At 46.6% G+C, this 16,578-nt stretch overlaps 1 protein-coding gene across 1 annotated transcript; it reads left to right on the top strand.

Annotated features, from left to right (window-relative positions):
- Positions 1 to 905: 905 nt before the first annotated feature.
- Positions 906 to 14,827, top strand: LOC126143487 (CARD- and ANK-domain containing inflammasome adapter protein-like). The gene is made up of 3 exons (XM_049915408.1): positions 906 to 1,471; positions 7,927 to 8,085; positions 14,278 to 14,827. Exons 1-3 carry the CDS (start codon positions 906 to 908, stop codon positions 14,756 to 14,758), a joined length of 1,206 nt encoding a protein of 401 aa, XP_049771365.1. The 3' UTR covers positions 14,759 to 14,827.
- Positions 14,828 to 16,578: the final 1,751 nt, after the last annotated feature.

The following is a 16,578-nucleotide window of genomic DNA, read 5'->3' as shown; positions in this document are numbered from 1 at the left end:
CCTGCGATGGTGTACTCGACAACGAACCTGGGTACACGAATGGCAAAACGTCATTTTCTCGAATGAATCTAGGTTTTGCTTACAGCATCGTGATGGTCGCATGCGTGTTCGGCGACATCGCGGTGAACCCACATCGGAAGTGTGTATTCGTCAATGCCATACTGGCGTATCACCCGGCGTGATGGTATGGGGTGCCATTGGTTACACATCTTGGTCACGTCTTCTTTGCATTGACGGCACTTTGAACAGTGGACGTTACATTTCAGATGTGTTACGATCCGTGGCTCTACCCTTTATTCGATCCCTGCGAAGCCCTACATTTCAGCAGGATAATGCGCGACCGCATGATGCAGGTCCTGTACGGGCCTTTCTGGATACAGAAAATGTTCGACTGCTGCCCTGGCCAACACGTTCTCCAGACCTCTCACCAATTGAAAACGTCTGGTCAATGGTGGCCGAGAAACTGGCTCGTCACAATATGCCAGTCACTACTCTCGATGAACTGTGGTATCGTGTTGAAGCTGCATGGGCAGCTATACCTGTACACGCCATCCGAGCTCTGTTCGATTCAATGCCCAGGAGTATCGAGGCCGTTATTACGGCCAGAGGTGGTTGTTCTGGTAACTGATTTCTCAGGACCTATGCACCCAAATTGCTTGAAAATGTAATCACATGTCAGTTCTAGTATAATATATTTCTCCAGTGAATTCCCGTTTATCATCTGCAATTCTTCTTGGTGTAGCAATTTTAATGGCCAGTAGTGTAGTTCTTAACTCATTTGGTGGATGTGTTGTTCAAAATAACTGCACTGGCATCTGTTTGACAGAGGAGGATAACACGGTGGTGTAACCGACTTGTGACGGGCAGAGGGTCGCTGAGTTACACCGTGTTCCAGACTCAGCATTATGGCAGCCACTTACGAGACCGAGGAGACGGCAGCCGGGGACCTGGGTGCCCTGCTGGACGCGGGCGACGGCGCCACGGTGACGCTGGCCGCGGCCGACACGAGGCTCGTGGTGCACAGGGCCGTCCTGGCCGCCAGGAGCCCCGTGTTCGCCGCCATGTTCCGGCACGACATGCTGGAGGCGCGCAGCGGCTGGGTCCACATCGCAGACGTGGAGGGCCCGGTGCTGCGCCAGCTGGTGGCCTACGTGTACACCCTGAAGGCCCCCCAGCTGCCGGGGATGGCGCCGCAGCTGCTGGCGGCCGCGGACAAGTACGGACTGTCGGGTCTGAAGGACGCGTGCGAGGAGCAGGTGGCCGGGCAGCTCACCGTGGAGAACGCCGCGGCCACGGCCGTCCTCGCACTCAGCCACTGCTGCTCCGGCCTGAAGGGGTCTGCCGTCGCATTCGTAAAGGAACACTTCCACCGGGTGGCTGTGACGCGGGGCTGGGCAGACGCCGTGCTCCGACACCCGCACTTTGTCGCGGAGTTGACTCGCCTGATTGCACAGCCACCTGTACGACCCGGGTATGCTTACACAGTATCTTCAAATATTCTCCCATAACTATGAAATACATGCTTGACAGCTACAGAAACCTCTATGAAGGTATGCATCAGCACATTCCTTACATCCTCATAACTGGTTCACCAGATGTGGCTAAATTAGATGACAAAAATCTTGAAACGGCAAAGTATTTTGAAACTTTATAAATTGTTTTGGCAATTTCACTATGCCTAATTATCCCCTGACGGTCGACAACTCTTTTCTGAGTATACGCTTTGCTACTGTGGGGGCCCAGCCTTTGCAGCACTATTTCCCTTTCTGTGTAGCGAGTCTTTACTTGCACTATCCCTTTCTCCCTCTGCCTTTCCGTTAGATGGTCTTCCCAGTGCAGTCCCCACTCGGACCTGGTAGATGATTTAGGACCCTAGGTTTTCCATTCAGTTGTGGAGCTGTCCACACCTTTTTATTAGTATGTACATGGTCCCCATTGTTGGGTTTGTGTGACCACAACATTTCCAAATTTACATGAAGTGTCAGTCGTGCAGTGTGGTGATGTTTGCCTTTCCACTTAAACAGCCTTCATTTCCAAGGAGGTAGTATGCCCAAAATCAAACACAGTAGCCATCTTATTGTGGATAATCCACCAAGTACCTGACCACACAGTAATTGTACTGTTGGTGCCTGAGCTGCAGACTGCCCACGTGTGCCAAAGACTACGTCCCCAACACGAATGGGGCACGGGGACTCAGAGCGACAGATTGCTGGCCGGGTAGCTATTGCTGAGTCTGAGTGACGCCCGTGGGGAGAGCTCCCGTTCGGAGTGGATGGCACCGTAGTAGGTAACTTTCGTATCGAGTGGTTGAATCTTTCTGCCACTTGTGGTTATACAACCCCAACAGTCTCTTCAAAAGGAAGGAACTCATTCAACGCAGAGAGATTCGGCCCCAGAAAGTTTCCTTCTCCGGCTACACTTTAGGAGGAACATAGGGCTAATTGACAAGCAGAGAAATAATTGCCACGATACCGGGTTTGTACATGGACATATGGGGGCTCTTTTTGGTCACAAACCCTTTACTCTTTGTTTGGAGTATAGAGAACAAATCTGGGGAAGTTGCAGCCATCTGCATTGTGAAGTGTGAGTCAGTTTCGATCGAAACAGCATCTCCGCCCCAGTCATGGGTATTGCTGGCTTGTAACAAACTCGTTGACATTCTGGTGAAGTCTAAATATGGTTAAAGGCATCATTTTCCATCATGACCACCTTGCAGTCTCGTGATGAGCTACACGCCAACTTAGAGTGACAGAGTGTACACTTTTGTCCATCGTGTCCATAGGCGACCATAGGACAATAGAGTTATCCCTCCCACAGCGCCACCCAGATGCGCTTTCCACAATGCTGAGTGGCACATTTTCACCTCTGTTGTTTGTCTTGGCTCCCTGCTGAATAGAGGTGTTGATGTGTCTGTCCAGCATGCAACAGCAGTCTTTGGTATCCCCCCTTTGGAAGACAGTAGCCAGACAGTACCTTGGCAAACCCCTGAAATTGCTGAGGCTATTGGAGACTGCAGACCGTCTCTCCAACTGCGTTTGAGAACTGTAATCCTGCCTTTCCTGTCCTTAAGCTGTGGATAGAGCGATTGAACTTGTCCTTCACTGCACGCCACTTAGAGCCGTATAATGCTTCATTCATTGAGTGGGAATTCTTCATTGCCTTTGGCCTGATACAGCCCCAGGTCCAGATCACATTGACAAACAAACACCTATGTGTGGATTGTAGGTATCAACTACTTATTATCTTTAACCGTATCTGAGTGAGGATAAGCTCCCATTTCCTTGGGGGGAGAGCACCATTGTTGCAGTACTGAAACTGGGTAAGCGTCCCGCAGAGGGGGGTAGCTATTGCCCAAGTAGACTCGCCAATCTTCTCTATAATTTGCTCAAATGCATGTCGAGCCAGTGACTGTGTTGGCTCCTTGAGTCTCGGGACCTTCTAGCTCTATCCCAGAGCAATTTTTGCCAAGGTCATTACACTGCTGATAATTTGGTTTTCCTGGATTCTGACATCTGGAGAATTCTTACCTGGCATCAGCACTTTATTGCTGTCTTCTTCGAACTACAAAAGACTTACACCACCACATGGTGACACCACATCCTCACTACCTTACATGGATGGAGTCTATGGAGCCCACTTCCAGTTTTTTGCTCAGAACCTCTGGTCACACCGTACTTTCTGGATTCAATGTGTTGAGTATCCCTCTCTTTTTAGTGACCATCAGTGGTCTTGCTGCAGCTCTAGGGTCTTCAGTGTCACCCTTCTTGTGCTGACAATTTTTGCTTTTATTATTGCTCCTCTGTGTGGCTGTTGCCGAATGCTGACTGCATGGTGCCATTCAAAAGGCGTAGTCGTGAGTCCTCACCTAAGGCTTTCAGTTTTCTGCCGGCAAGACTTACGTAATGCACTTCTGTCACTGTTCATCTGTGACCAGACCTTGATGACTGATTACTCAATGTGGTGGAGATGTATTGTGCTGGTCTTTGATGCTGCGTTGACACGCCTTCCCCCATCGTTACCGACTTAGGGAAAGGTGCCGGCCACAATGTAGTAATACACTACGCTGCATCAGTAACACCACCTGGGGTGCAGACTGCTCTGTCCTCCTGTGGACGTACAAAACCCTCCTCATCCTGCCCCATCTTCATTACGGGAGTCCAACATATGGTTCAGCATCACTCTCAGCACGTAGCCACAGGACCGTCACAGGACACAACTGTGGCGGCCAGCCTCCCACAGGAGCCTTTCGAATTAGCCCCGTGAGCAGCCTACTCGTGGAGGCTGGGGTCCCTCCACTTACAGATTAGTCACCAACAGTGGCTTCTCAGTTATGTTATAAATGTTCACAGCTCCCATAAGCATACAAACTATTCATAGTAGGGCTATCCATCTCCCACAACAGAGACCCAGAATCACAATTGCAATTCGTGCAGTGTCTCTCTTCTCAACTCCTACTTCCCTCACTGTCACCTCCCATCAGGGTGCAATAGTGCAAGCTCCCATGGCATGTACCCTGACCTTGGGTCTGTCTCGATATATCCTTTAAACCAAAAGATTCAGTTGAGCCCGTGGTTTTTGACCTCCTGTACCTGGCAGTTTTCAATGCATCTCTGGGTTTGGAAATTGCATATGCTGACGGCTCAGTGGTCGATGGACGAACTGATTTTGCACACACATTCAGGGTGCAGTGAGCTATGCTCCTTGTTAAATGGATGCGGTGACTTCACTCTGGACTGACGACCGTCAAACGAGCCCTTAGTCATCCTTGTACTTGCTCCTGCGAGATGCTTCTGATCTGCAGTCACTCCCTGAGCAGCTTTCAGGCTGTATATCCAAACTATCCTCATCACCCATCATTCACGACTATCCAGGATCTTTCTTCTGGCCTCCATCAAGCAGGACAGTCAGTCGTCATTTGACTTGTGGTCATGTGGAGATCTGAGAATGAACAAGCTTACTTGTTTTCAAAGTCGGCTACCAGGATGACTATTTTGGAAATGCGAGTCTCAGAAGTGCAACTTTGGTCGACTCTACACCATCAACTGTTGGAGGTCTGGAACTCTGAGTGGTTCACTCTGGACTCCCCAAACAAACTGAGGGCGACGAAGGAGACTACAATCACGTAGCAGTGTTCCTTTGCACTTCTCACAGGAAAACCATTGTCCTTTGTTGGCTACGCATTGGCAGCACTTGGAGCACTTGGCTGAGCCATGGCTACAATCTCCAATGTGAGAACTCATCTTACTGTTGTGACCACGTGGCAGTGGCCCATGTCCTAATGGACTGAAATTTGGCTGCTTTGCGGCGATATCTTAAAACCTGACATTCTACCCCTGGTGTTAGTGATGATGCCAAAGTGGCTCACTTGATTTCTACTCATATGTGTAAGGTGGACACTTCGATCTCATTGATTGCCTGCGATGGTGGAGGGACACCCCACATCAGCTCTGGTCCAAAGGATCCATGGTGACCCTGGCTCAGTGATTCAGCCAGGCTCCTGCCTTTCCCACCTTTTTATTCTCTATATCTGTTTATATTTGCTGTTTCTAATGTTTTTATTCCTTAAAATTTAATCATTTTGTCCGAGCTGCTCGTTTTCTTGGGGCAGTGGAGGACGAGATAGTGCTGGTCAGATGCAGAGGGTGTGTCTCACTTTGCATACCGTGCCCCAACCTCAGACTGCATCCTCTCCTATTTCTCCTTGCTTTTGTATCTCAGTTACAATTAAGCTCCCTAGATTTACCTTTTGTATCCTTCCTGAACAGATTTATGACCTCAGAGTTTGGTCCCTTTTACTCCAAAAAGCAAACCGACCAATGCATAGTTACTTGCAGTGATAAGCTGTTACATTGAATGTGTAAAACTAATCATTATCTACGTTTTGGGATTAAGTGTTTCAATGAAGGTTAGACTGACTTTGTACACAGCATAAACCATATTTGCCATGAACGCAAAATGTGCAGCAAAGGGCACAGTCGGACAAGTTGCATCCAGGGCTGCTGAGTGCTTGTCCTTCATTCTGCACACTGCACTGGTCGCTGTAAACCTCTCCACAGAGAGTATAGTTGAAGTTGTGCGCTGTCTGCTCCTTTTGATCGTGAGGTACGTGTACATAACACCTGTCCTGCTGCATAAACCAAATATGAAGATGGGGAGCAAGGTTGTCACTCGTTACCAGCCCCAGGGGCCCTGTAGTATGCACTAGTACAGTTCAAGGAGGGCAACAGCATACTTAAAATTTTTCATTTCTGATGTTGCTGTGCTCCAAACATTGATCTGTGGAAACATTAAGTGTTGTAAAGTAGACAGAGTAATCACTGCACCAACATCTGGACTACAGCTTTGTGTACTGCATATTTCTCTTTCACTTTCTTGGTACATGTATGTGATGTGCCCATAAATACCGTAACGAAATTGGTTTGGACTCCCTGGCCAGTACCAGGGGAATTGTGTATTTTTTAAAATACAGATTAGGTTCCCAGGAGGGGGTATTTTTCCCATTGGGGCATGTATTGTAGACATAGACCATGTCACAGAACCGCGTATGCAGCAGACTATAACTGATTACTCCTTACACAATCTTTGCCCACTCTTTTTTCTCCAAGTTTTTCTTGGCATTTTCATAGGCCACAAAGTGAAAACTGTGGTGTTTCCATGTGCTAGGACACAGCTGATGACAAATGAAAGAAAACAGCCCTCGGTCACTATTTTTAACGAATTAACCGGGTTTCAACACTGCTAGGAGTGCCTTCCTCAGAATTTAAATCAAAGAATGGTCTATAACATGGTCACAGAATTATGACTAGAAATGTATGATACAGAGTATAAGTACAGAATCATTGTGAAAGAGTGGCAGTACTTATATCTCATCTATAAAATAATAAATATACCAAAATGGCATTAGTCACAAAGATGTTTAAGATAAAAAATTTCAATGGTGAGCCACTAAAGGCTGCTCATTACTTACGCGGTTACAGGTTGCAAACGGCCTGAAGGTGCCCGCGTTAACAAATGCGGCCGGGTGAGCATGGCACTGCAACGAGTGCGCCATGTAGTAGCCGTAGATACAATTAGGCGACTTCACATTGAAATATAGGCAGAAATGATTATAAATGAACAGTATTTGGTACATAATGAAAAGCAATGTTTGTTTGATAGTAGCATACAACATAACATTTTGTCTATATCGAAGCTTGTAACAGTAAAATAAAACATGAAAACATGATGATGAAAATGTAGATACAACTGAATGACAACTTGTAGAAAGCAATATTGACGTGAACTACAGCCAAGAAACATTTGATAATTGGAAAACATAGGACTACCTTAGAAGGAAAAGAACATTTCTGCAACCTGGACAAGGAGACCCGATGTCAGATATCGAGTAGCGGCTTTATACTGTTGAAAAAATTGTGTTACGTAGCTGTAGCTGTTTGTTAAGGATGAGGGTACCCTTTCGACGAAAATGTGACTAATGCCCTTTTGGCATATTTATTATTTTATAAATGACATATAAGTCCTGCCAGTCTTTCACGATGATTCTGGACTTATACTCTGTATCATACGTTTTTAGTCATAATTCTGTGACCATGTTATAGACCATTCTTTGATTTAAATTCTGAGGAAGAGACTCCTAGCAGTGTTGAAAACCAGTTAATTCGTTAAAAATAGTGACCGAGGGCTGTTTCCTTTCAATTCTAACTATTCACAGTCTCCGAACGTGCAGCCACGTACAAAATTTTGCACAGCTGATGTATATACATTCAATTTGTGCTTCATTTAAAGAAGCTGTTGTCTGGTATGCTGATCTACTGCTACGGAGAACTTGGGAGAAGCGGTGTGTTAACTGATTTGCACAGTGGCAAGTCATTCATCGTACTGGAACTGCTATTGTCATAGGCAGTGTGTGTTCTTCTATCTTTCCAGACAGTCCCTCAGCAGCAACTCGTGCAGCAAGCAGTCCCCTGGCCCTCACGTGAACACACTCGCCCACAGCGACCACGGCCAGACACCTGCCACAGCTGCGCTGTCCGTGGCTGCCCCCGACATTCCTCCACTCGATGCCGCCACTGTCTCTCGTATGCGGTAAGTTTTATCGCTAAGCGTGGACAATTTTTGAACTCGTAGTACCATTTATAGGTGAGTCGACCACATATCGTAGAAAGATATGCAAATTTTGCTTTATTGTATTTCGATAAATGAGAACTGAAGGTGTCACAAAGAGTTATTCCTTTCGCACATTTTGGGGATCATCCTCGTCCGGCTTCTATCGCCAGGAAAGGGTCCCTCGGGACACTCCCCTCCACAGTTTCTGCTGGTCTCCAACTGGATATCAGCCAGTGGCTGTAGGAGAGGCAGGCTGCTGGTCGTATGGATTCGTGGTCTCCAGTCCCTGCAGCTAATGCAGGGAAGTCATCCAAACCCAATAAGGAGAAAAAAGACAAAAAGAGGTCTTCAAAGATGAAGGACATTCCGGTGTTCCCACATGCTCTGCTTATATGGCCACAGCAGTGATCCTGATGGCCCCTGGGGCTCCAGAACGCACCACACAACATTTCTTAGATTCCACGTGTGTTGACAACACCACATCTCAACCGATGGCTGCAGATGATCCTGTGACATACCCTGTTTCCTTGTTCCCTTCACACTCTCCCATTATACTGGCACCACGATTCTACAGTGGAATTGTAGCAGTTTTTCCCACCACCTGGTTGAGCTGCAACATCTTTTAAGCTCCACTTCTGTTTTGTCCATTGCCTTCAGGAAACTTGGTTTCAGGAAGTTTAGACCCCTGCCCTTGGGGATATTTTAAGACTTTCGCCGATGATGATAGGGTATCAGGTGGAATTTGCACATGTGTTTGAACCCTATGTATAGCGAACTTGTGCCTCTGGATAAAATTTTGAAGACTGTAGCTGTTCGGGCAAGGGCATTTCAGGATTATACCATCTGTAACATTTATCACCCTCCCAACGGTGGAGTGCCTCAGGATGTATTATATTTCATAATCTTCGGCGACTCAATGCCTATAACCCTTGTGGGGTGGTACCACAATCAATGGCCATGGTAAAGACATCGATAACTTCCTGGCAGATCTCAACTTCTGTCTCTTGAATGCTAGTGCCTCCACACACTTCAGTGCAGTACGTGGAACTTTACTTAGCCATTGAACTTTATGTTTACAAGCCTGATCTCCTATCCACACACTGGAGGTTCCACAATGACCATTGTGGTAGCGACCACTTCCCAGTCTTATTTTTCTCTCCCTCAGCGACACTCCTGTGGACGCCCACCTAGGTGGGCTCTCCATGGTGCCTACTGAGATGTTTTCGCCTCCACTGTAATTCTGAGCTTCCCACTACATGGAGGCATTGGCGTGGCTGTCCAGAATACAGCAGCACCCAATCTGTTGGCAGACAATGTGGAAATCCCTTATTCTTCGGGATCCCTCTCCCCCACTTGGAAGACTGTATTTTGGTGGTCCTCAGAAATCTCAAGACTATTAGTGATTTCTCCAATGCCATAAGCAGCATCTGTTGAAGGAGCACTGCAACTGGACCTTTGGTTGACTTGACGGCACCAATTGTTGTATTTCTGGAACTCGGGATAGTTCGCCCTCGACTGCCCAAACAGAGGGCAGTAAAGGAGACCACGACGACATGCAGTGTTCCCTCCGTGCTTCTCGTAGGGAATCCACTGTCCGTGGCAGCTATGCGTCGTTCGCACTCATTTGAAGCACAGCAACATTCTCTGATGTGAGAAACCCCCATACTGCTGACCAGTTGCCCGGCTGGTGGTGGCCCACGTCCAGCTAGACTACCCAATTTTGGCTGCAGTGTAGCAACATCTTAAACTTGCAGACATTCTACCTCTGATGCTAGCGGACAAGTTTTGCGTTCCACCTGCAGATCTGGTTTCTACTCGTCAGTGTGAGGTGGGGCACTTGCCCTTATTGACCGACTGAGGGATTGTGGGGATGGCCCTCGCTTGCTGTGGCCTACAAATCCCATAGCAGTCCTTTCTTGTTTGTCTCGCCTGGCCCCTACACGCCCCACCTTTTTAATCTCCTTGCTCTTTCATGTTTGCCGTTTTTAATGTTTCATGTTTCCTAAACCTTTATCTTGTCTGTGTTGCTCGTTTTTTGGGGGTAATGGATGGTGAGGTGGTGATTGTGGCATTCATGACTGTAATTACTTTCATTGTTTAATATTTATTAGTGGTATAAGGATGCAAAGTAGAACCCGAATGAGCAGAAACACTGTTTGTGAGAAAACCATTAAAGCTACATGAAAATGAAGAGCAGCATAGAAAGTATGTTGAAATTTGCATCCAAATTGATGTCTGATATGTCTTGTGACATAGATGTGGTTGAAGTTATGCAGCCATCCAGTGCTTCCCTTGAAATCACTGTAATATATGTTGCGCAGAATTTGATGTGCGTAACAAACTACGTCATTATCATACACATCCCGTAAATGGTATTGAGCATCCTTGAAATGTGCAAATGCCAGTTTTTGTAAGAACTGCACCATGTCCTCCCTTGAATATCTGTAGTTTTTCTTGTGCGCTAGACTGTCATATTGCTATGGATTTATTTGAAATCTGTTCATAATTGTTGTTTTACTATGCTGTGGATGATCCTCTATGTATTTAATTATGTTTAGTATCAGCTGCTTGGACAACAATTGTCTTTTACTACGTTTCACTTCAGATGGGATTTGTGGTTCACTGTCCGACAAGTATCATGAACTACATAGCCCAACACGTTTTTCACTATCACTTTCACTTGTTAAGCATGTATCGTCATTACACTCGTCATGTGCATTATCTGCACAGTCGAGCATACACGACTCCACACATTCCACTGACTCATCTTGCAGAAATGCTAATATTTCATCTGTCACTTCTTTCTCACCCTGGAAAATTCCTTGGGTTCCCTGCTGACAAGATGTCAACTTTGACAACTGTTGTAGACATAATGCGATGTCTGCTTTCTTTATTGTTGTCATTTCTGTGCTTTGTATAAACACCACTAGCACTGCGGCACTGTTGTGAGTTACTCATTGACTAAGGTATTCAATTAGATCTGTAGTCTCGTGGTGTGCTCACCAATCGATACCTCCATTCCCGCCCCTGTTCCCATTGTCGTTGCATCTTAGGACTGTATGTGGGGTGTCAAATGCCGTAAACACCATTGGTCTTTTGTAACCTCACACTCAATGGATTCCTCGTTAGACATAATCACACATGTGATTATTCATCACCCTCTCCATAACTCATTGACAGTACCTGCTGAAATCTGTGAGGGAATGTCAATCACCAAACTGCCTGGTTCTCTGTGTCCTGCCACCATTCCTCTGGTTGTAGAGGAAACACGTCTGCCGTTCACACCTCCGCAGGTTGGTGGCTCTGCCTGTTCGCAATAACTACACATACATGAAACTGAAACTGAACATCTCTCAGCCTTAAACACGTGTCTGCTTCAACAACAGATTTGAACTACTGAGTTCACCCCCATTCTCTTAACAGCCAATTACACGCAAACAGAGAAGCGCCAACACGAATTATCCCATCATATCAGAATGTAGACTTGCAGTAACTCAGCTTTCCAGAACATGTGTTGGACTTGCGCTAGGGAGGGAGTTCTTGCATTGGAAGCAATCATGATACAATCAGGTGTTAATTACAGTGCAGGTCGAGGAAAATGCATAATAATAATAATGAGAGGATGTGGGACAAACAGTGTCTTAAAACATCACTGATGCAACCAGATTTGCATCTCATTATGATTACAGCAGATACGGTGAATGGCATGAGCCACCTCATTTGCTCCTTACCAGGCAGTTTCCAAAGTTCAGGGTTTGACCTACACTAGTAGAATCAGTACACATGACTTTCATCTCTCCATGCTGTGCAGGTTTTTAAATGAAGTATTACCATTCCTAGCATTCCATAGCAGTCTGTGGGTTCGTGTGAACCCGTACACACTCCAAACTAGTCAAAGGTCCACCACCTCCACCATAGCTGCTCCTAGGAAAGCACTTTGGGCGTCAAACCCACTTCCAGTGGCCACTGTAAAGTCGTTCAGAATTCACGTAACCTCTCTCGCTATTGATATAAAAGATCAAGCACCGTTTCACGTAACTGTCAGAACACCACGGCCCATTTAGAGTATATAAACTATGTTAGTCCAAACAACCTACGGGAATTCAGCCAGTTAATATTTTCAGCGACCACCGATTATTGCCTTGAAAATGGCGGGGTGTACTCCTGCTGTAATATCGGCAGTCGCTGAACATATTAACCGGTTCATAAATGCTTCAAATGGCTCTGAGCACTATGAGACTTAACTTCTGAGGTCATCAGTCCCCTAGAACTTAGAACTACTTAAACCTAACTAACCTAAGGGCATCACACACATCCATGCCCGAGGCAGAATTCGAACCTGCGACTGTAGCAGTCGCGCGGTTCCAGACTATAGCGCCTAGAACTGCTCCGCCACTCTGGTCGGCATATTAACTGGCTGAATTCCCGTAAGTTGTTTGAAAATTGTATATGCCAGGAGAAACTCGGGTCTCACATATGTTAGTCCATCATAATAATCACAGCGTCCTTGATCCCAGGTTAGAACCCAACCGTTGCTTAAATTCTGAATAAAAATCAGTAGCAATGGTGGGCAAACACTTGTGGCGTAAGAAGTCATGCTTGTTTTCCCAATAGCCATGTCAAAGAGCGAAAAGGAGCAAGCGGAAGTTCGTTACTCTCTTGCCTATTGGGTGGTAAACTGCCCATAAAGGCAGAACAACCAGCAGCGGTCAATGGTTCGAGGATGGAGAAGATAATGGGAACCACTGAATTAGACATGTAAAGCACGAGGGTGTGCTGAAAAGCAATGCCTCTCGGTGTGTGTGTTTTTTTTTTTTTTTTTTTTTTTTTTTTTTTTTTTTTTTTTTTTTTTTTTAATATCGGTTGAAAACTTAAATGTCATACATGTTACTTGGACAACTTTCTCAGTTTGCTGACGCATGTTGCAAAACTTTGGCACTAGTGGGCTCTGAATTGTAGCGTGTAAAAGGGCGGTGTGTAACTTAAATATGTTGGTGTGTGAGAAACAACTTGCTGTGACCGAATTTCCAAATGCACAAAACGTGTCTCCAATTGAAATCTAAAGAAGAATGAAAGCCGTGTACATTCTGATTTTATATGCATCAGTAATGTGCGACATTGGGTTATTAGTACTCTTAATGAAGGTAACAGTGTGCCAACCTCAATGTGTGTGCCAAAGATTGTAGTGGACGACTGCATATGGAAACAGACGAGACTCGTCTGAATTGAGTTGATGAACTCGCCAGAGAAAATCTGCAGATAACACAGGTGTCGGGTACGTGAGGGGGATCACGAGAGTGTGTACAGGGCCATCACTGCAGAACTGCGGTACAGGGAAACTCTGTGTGTGGTGGCTGACTGCTCAGTCCTCGCATGAAGCAGAGCAGATTGGGCACCTGTCAACGATTCATTTCGTGTTTTGAGCATGAAAATAATGGTTTGCTTAACAACATTGTGACAAGTGATAAAAGTTGGGTTCAATGAATGTGTGCAGGTATGAAGACAACCTAACGAATCCATGGGCCCTGAACGTCAGCAGGGGACCGTTTGAGCTGGTGGAGGCTCTTTAATTGTGTGGGGCATGTGCAGCTGGAGTTATGTCTAGATACGACTCTGACAGGTGACATCTCCGTAAGCATCCTATCTGATCACCTGCATCCATTCATGTGCATTGAGCATTCCGACGAACTTGGGCAATTCCAGCAGGACAATGCGACACCCCACACGTCCAGAATTGCTGCACAGTGGCTCCAGGCACATTCTTTAGAGTTTAAACACTTCTGTTGGCCACCAAACTCCCCAGATATGAATATTAATGAGCATATCTGGGATGCCTCGCCACATTCCTTTCATAAGAGATCTGCAGCCCCTCATACTATTACGGATTTATGGACAGCCCTGCAGGTTTGACGGTGCCAGTTCCCTCCAGACATTTGACAAGTCCTCGCGAGGTCGCGTTGCGGCACTGCTGCGTGTCGCGGGGGCCCTACACGGTATTAGGTAGGTGTTCCAGTTTCTTTTGCTCTTCAGTGTATAATGTGAGGGGTGTTTCTAGATTTCTTTGCCATTGGTCAGATGTGTATAAGAACTGCTAACGTTTTTGTTTCTATAATGCTTTGCTTCTGTTGTGTTGTATGTTTGTAGTCAATAGTAAGGGTCTTTGTTTTGTAGGAATCTTTCAGCAGCGGAGAAACGCAGGAGGCTGACTCTGGCAGCTAAGGAGGGGTCGGTGGTGGAGCTGCGGGCACTGCTGGCGGGAGGAGCGGACGTGGAGGCAAGGGACGGCAGCGGGAAGACTGCCCTCCACTGGGCAGCGCAGCAGGGACACCTGGAGGCGGCGAGGTGTCTAGTGGGGGGCGGCGCACAGGTGGGCGCCAGGGACCACAGGCAGCTGACGCCTCTGCACGTGGCTGCAGGGGGCGGACACACGGCCGTGGTGCACCTGCTGGTGGAGGCCTCGGCGGACCCCGACGCCAGGGACCAGCGGGGTAGCACTCCGCTGCACCTGGCGGCGAGGTGGGGCCACGCAGAGCCGGCGGCTGCGCTGCTGGCGGCAGGGGCCAACAGGCGGGCCAGGGACGGTGTGGGGGACACCCCACTGGACGAGGCCCGGCTGTACAGCCACCAGCAGCTCGTGCAGCTGCTGACGTGAAGACCGGACTCCTACCGAGGAACGCGGAGTTGAGCAAAACTTTGCTATGTGACTTTCCATTTTTTGAAAATAAACAGTAGGAAATATCAACTGAAATATCTCTTCATTGCCTGTTAACTCAAGTCCTGTGGCTTCGTTTCTCCTAGCACATAAAATTTTGACAACTTAATGAAATGCAGCCGGATGCTGATTTGACAGCTTCCATATTTCAAAAGGTGAGCAGAAAAATGCTTTCAGAGTACACTCAGCGAAATATCAGCGTTCTGTGCAGATTTCTCTTAGTTGCGGTTCTGTAAATTGTTTGAACAAATCCTGTACATTATTTGATTTCTCAAAACTACTTGGTTGGACCTTGTATGCTGCTGTGTCAAGCAAGTGTAAACTGCACCATGCCCAAACATTACAGCCACCTGTTTAATAGCTCGTTTGTCCATCTTTGGAACGAAATACATCACTCATTCTGCACATCAGGGATCCGTCAGTCGGTAAGTTTACGTAGGTGTGTGGCATTAGATGTCTACGCACAAGTCGTGTAATTTGCATAAATAACAGGCCGCCGATTTGCGTACCGATAGCGACTCAGATAGGTGGCACAGAGGATTTACTTCGGGCGAATTTGATCGCCAAGACACAAAGTGAGTTAACTGTAATGCTCTTCAAACCTCTGTACCATCGTTCTGGCTCTGAGGCAGACAGTTGTACCACTGAAAGATGACGTCACCATTAGGGAAGAGCTCGCGCATAAAGGGATGCAGGTGGTAGCAGGCTGTCAGCGTGTCTTCGATTACTACCACAGGTACCGTGCAAGTGCAGGAGAATGTCTCCCATAGCACAATACTGGTCCCACCAGCTGCCGTTCACCTCGATGACAGTATTTGTGGAGATGACCGTCGACCTACCAGCAAAAATGTGATTCACCCAAAGAGCTGATACATTTCCTTCGATTGACGCTGAATCCCGACAGTCCCTTGTCCGGTGCAATCGTAACTGGTGATGTCGTTCGGTCAATATGTGAACACGTACGGTCGGTCTGCTGCGGAGCTCCGTGTTCGACAGTGTACGACGAACGGTGTGCTCCAAAACATTTGCGCGTGCGCCAGTGTTTTGGTCTTTTGGCAGAGATGCCACAATTCCACATCATCACCGTCTATCCTCTGAACTCTATGTTCTGTGAAGAGACATTGACATCCGACCATTTAGCAGCTAGTGGTAGTTTCACTGATCTTCTACCTCTTTCCGTAGATGCTCATGATAGAAGCATGTCAACATTGGAACAGCTTCAGTATTTTCGAGATGCTCATTCACAGGCTCTGCGTGTTGTAATGGTCGCCTAGTCGTAGATATAGCTAATTGCTATAATCGCACTATTTCACTCCCATTTACGGAGCTTGTTAGCACTTGATGTTAGGTTGGCGCCATTAAAATGCATTGTGTTGTGGTAATCGCTGCTACTTGCTGGATCGCTGCTGTCTCTCAATGCTGATGCTGGCTCTAAATCTGGTTGTCTAGGGTTAAAAACATGAGGTCCCGTGTTTTTTATGTGCTTTTGATGATAAAGAACGAACGAAACCAACAAATATGTAAACTTCAAATATTTATTACTCTGGTGGCCATCTTAATTCCACTGTCCACCAAAGACCATGACACAACACAAAGTAGCACTTCCTCTACATGTTCTTTGCATTGTTTATCCACCTCAAACAATAACACACAAACACACTTTACCAAAGTGACATTCCGACTGCCTCCCGACCGTTCTTGCTGCTTGTATTTATAACATTGTCAAAGAACTACTAAAAAGAGATATAGTTTACAAGTCA

The sequence above is a fragment of the Schistocerca cancellata genome, unplaced genomic scaffold (genome assembly GCF_023864275.1).
Source record: "Schistocerca cancellata isolate TAMUIC-IGC-003103 unplaced genomic scaffold, iqSchCanc2.1 HiC_scaffold_808, whole genome shotgun sequence".
Lineage (NCBI taxonomy): Eukaryota > Metazoa > Arthropoda > Insecta > Orthoptera > Acrididae > Schistocerca > Schistocerca cancellata.
The sequence above is the reverse complement of the archived record's forward strand: the minus strand, read 5'-3'. Positions and strand labels throughout refer to the sequence as shown.